Genomic DNA, 2885 nt, shown 5'->3' with positions numbered 1-2885 from the left:
CGCTTCCCCCACCCGGCCTGCCCCCCCGGGCGAGCCGCAACCGGAGCGGCTGCGGCAGGGACCAGGTTGGCCCCACGGCCGGATCCCCCCGGGCTGGGGTCTCCATCGGCACACCAACCCGGCATCGCCCTCCCCCTTTCTCCTCTTTTTGTTGTTAAAATGGCCGGTCTCTGCATCCACCGAGGGCCTTGGGGGTGAATCCTGATCGTTTGCTAACGATATCAGCAATTAGGCTCACACGCGTGAGCAGGACTTGAAGGGATTAGGCAGCACAAAACAGCATGTGGTAAGAAAAGGGGAGGTTTGGATGCAGGGACCCTGCTGGAAAGGTGTGTTTAAATTCCCCAAAGCTTATTAATCCTTCCCCGAGAGTCAAATCGTGTGTAATCCCTCTGTCTCCCCCCCCACCCGGACATGTTTTAGTCCTCCCATCCCTTAAGAGCCAACAGCTCCAGTGTTTTTGATCCGCGTTGCCATGGAAAAACTATGAGATTTTTGGTTTTATTTGAAATGTTGGGAGCAAGTGAGAGCGGGAGGAAGAGGAGGGCAGGTCCAGGCAGCCACCGAAGCCGGCAGCATCAGGGGTGGCTTTGCTGCACGCGTTGAAGATGGGATGGAAGAGGAGAAGACCCTGGGGGAGAGAGATCCCTCGTCAATAACGCTTTGTGCTTCCAAAAAAAAAGACTGAGCCAACCCAGGCTTGCCTCTGACGGCACTATTAGTGCCCATTATTTAAAATCTCCCTTGATTAAACTATTAGTGCCAACGGAGGGGTGCAATTTGCATATGATTAGCGCCTCTGCTCAGTGCAGAGCCTGTGGGCTTCTCCCTCCCCCACTGACGCGGAGAGAGAAAACGAAAAAATGAGGAGCGACCTGGGTCTGTGCTGAATTAAACCAATTTCAGTATTTCCTTGTGCCCGGAGCTGGGAAGAGCAACAGCGCTCAAGGCAAGGCTGGAAAAGGTCCCCTTCGGGAGGAGGTTTCGGGTGTGATCCAGCTCTGCTCGAGGCAGGAATCAGGGAAGCTTTTATCCCGAGGCAGCTCCTGCCATGCACGTGCTGATGCCCAAGCTGAGCTGCTTTTGGCCAGCAAAACCCAGGGGCCAGACCTGCCGTCCTCCGTGGGCAGCCTGCTGCCACAGGGACCCAAGTGAGCTCCATCTTGCAGTCTTCAGATGCTCTTTGCACCCCTAAGAGGACACCCGGTCACCACCAGCAAGGCTGGACCCATGGCTGCAGCTCCTGGCGCACACGGGCATCCCGGCACCCCTTCAACCACCAGCCTCGCCCTCCAAAACCACACTGGCACCGGCTCCCTCGTGGCCCGGCGCAACTGAGCATGGTTGTACGGGGCTCCTGCGCTGACGAGCAGCTTTTTGACATATGGATGTGAATGGTCTGATGGACTAATTAACAGGGACTTCCAGGACTGCCGAGCGGCTGGAGCGGCTGCACGGGAACCCGAAGCCTGGCTCTAAGCCCGCTGCTTGTCCAAGTGGCGTGAAAAGCAATGATCAAACCCAGCCATCCCGTGGTTTTCTGCAATTCCCCCTCAAATATAAAAAGCTATTTGAAGGGGGATAGCAGAAAGGTCGTCTCCTGGCAAAAGGTTCAGATACGGCAGCGGCATCACCGTCCTAGTGCCCCCCCGGGGACCCCAGGACTGTCCGGTCCGTCCTGCCCCAGGACAGTCCTGCAGCACGCAGGAGCAGGAGGCTGTTTTGAAAGCAAGAACCACGCTCCTCAGGACTATCATTCCCCACTTATCCATAAGGACAGAGGTTGCCTCCTCAGAGCAAAGCGCCTTGGAGCTCAGCAGAGGATGTTTCAGGAAAAAAATTAGGAGAGAACAAAGTCGCCCTTTCCCGTCTCCTGCCAGCTGCTGCCCAGCACGTGTCAGGGACTCCTGAGCCCCAGCTCGCGCTGGTGCGGTGGTGAACAGCCCTGACGGTTGGGTCTGCCAGGAGCACACCCCTTCCCTCTCCGGACCCTCACAGTCCTCAGCCCCAGACACCATCCCGGGACGGTCTCGACTCCCTGACTCCACTGCACACTGGCCTGTTGGATACCCGTCACCCAGCCATTCCTGGGGGGCCTCGCAGGCCTTCCCCGTAAGAATTAGGGAGAAATCAAACACTTTTTCACCAGTCACGATTTTATGCATCTCTGATATTCCCAGTTGACTTCCTGGGCCAGAAGGTCCCAGCCTTATTGCTTCTTGTACGGGAGCTGCTCCACGCTGCGGAGTGTCTTGGCCAAGTCTCTCGCTACCATTCCCAGGGCCGTTTGATCCTCTTTGAGATAAGGGGACCAACATTTAAGACGGTGCTCAAGGCATTTGTATAAATCCACGGGGCGCCCACCTCACGGCATCTCCCACCCTCGTCGCAATTCTCTCCCCAATAATTTCTGATTTTCCACAGCTGCAGTTTTGTTGACTGTTGTCAAGTTTTTGAGCTTTTCTTTTCTTCCTAAGAAGCATCTGCAATGACTCTACATTCTCCGACTGTATTGACGACAGCCAACTGAGAGCCCACAGCTGCAGGGACCCCAGGGATGGTCCTGGTGGGAGGACCCTGCCTCCCCGCCCGCAGCGAAGGGAAAGACACGAAACCAAGCTCAGGCTTTGCCTTCCCCTGCCTAAAGTCATCAGGATTGCCATCGCGTCACGGGATCTTACGGACTTACGGATGCAGCCTCCTGTTGGGTGGCCTGAGCTGCGAAGCGGGCCACGTGGTTGACGATGGGGGAGAAGTTGGTGGGTCCGTAGAAGCGGATGTGGGGCAGGCAGGCCGAGTACGCTTGGACAATGCCCTCCACACCTTCAGGAAAAGCAGAGAAGCCAGGCATTACAATGTGCCACAGCTCAGGCCTGCCACAAGTC

The 2885-nt window shown here is 56.6% G+C and overlaps 1 protein-coding gene across 1 annotated transcript in view; it reads right to left on the bottom strand.

The window, feature by feature from the left end:
• Nucleotides 1-2885, bottom strand: part of CPNE2 (copine 2) — a 53125-nt gene that overhangs the window by 3881 nt on the left and 46359 nt on the right. The window contains exon 14 of the mRNA XM_009290749.1: nucleotides 2690-2823. Coding sequence (XP_009289024.1) covers nucleotides 2690-2823 — 134 coding nt within the window. The remainder of the gene's footprint in view (nucleotides 1-2689; nucleotides 2824-2885) is intronic.

The sequence above is a fragment of the Aptenodytes forsteri genome, unplaced genomic scaffold, assembly GCF_000699145.1.
Source record: "Aptenodytes forsteri isolate BGI_AS27 unplaced genomic scaffold, ASM69914v1 Scaffold14, whole genome shotgun sequence".
In the NCBI taxonomy this organism is placed as follows: domain Eukaryota; kingdom Metazoa; phylum Chordata; class Aves; order Sphenisciformes; family Spheniscidae; genus Aptenodytes; species Aptenodytes forsteri.
This window is presented reverse-complemented; position numbering and strand designations above follow the sequence as displayed.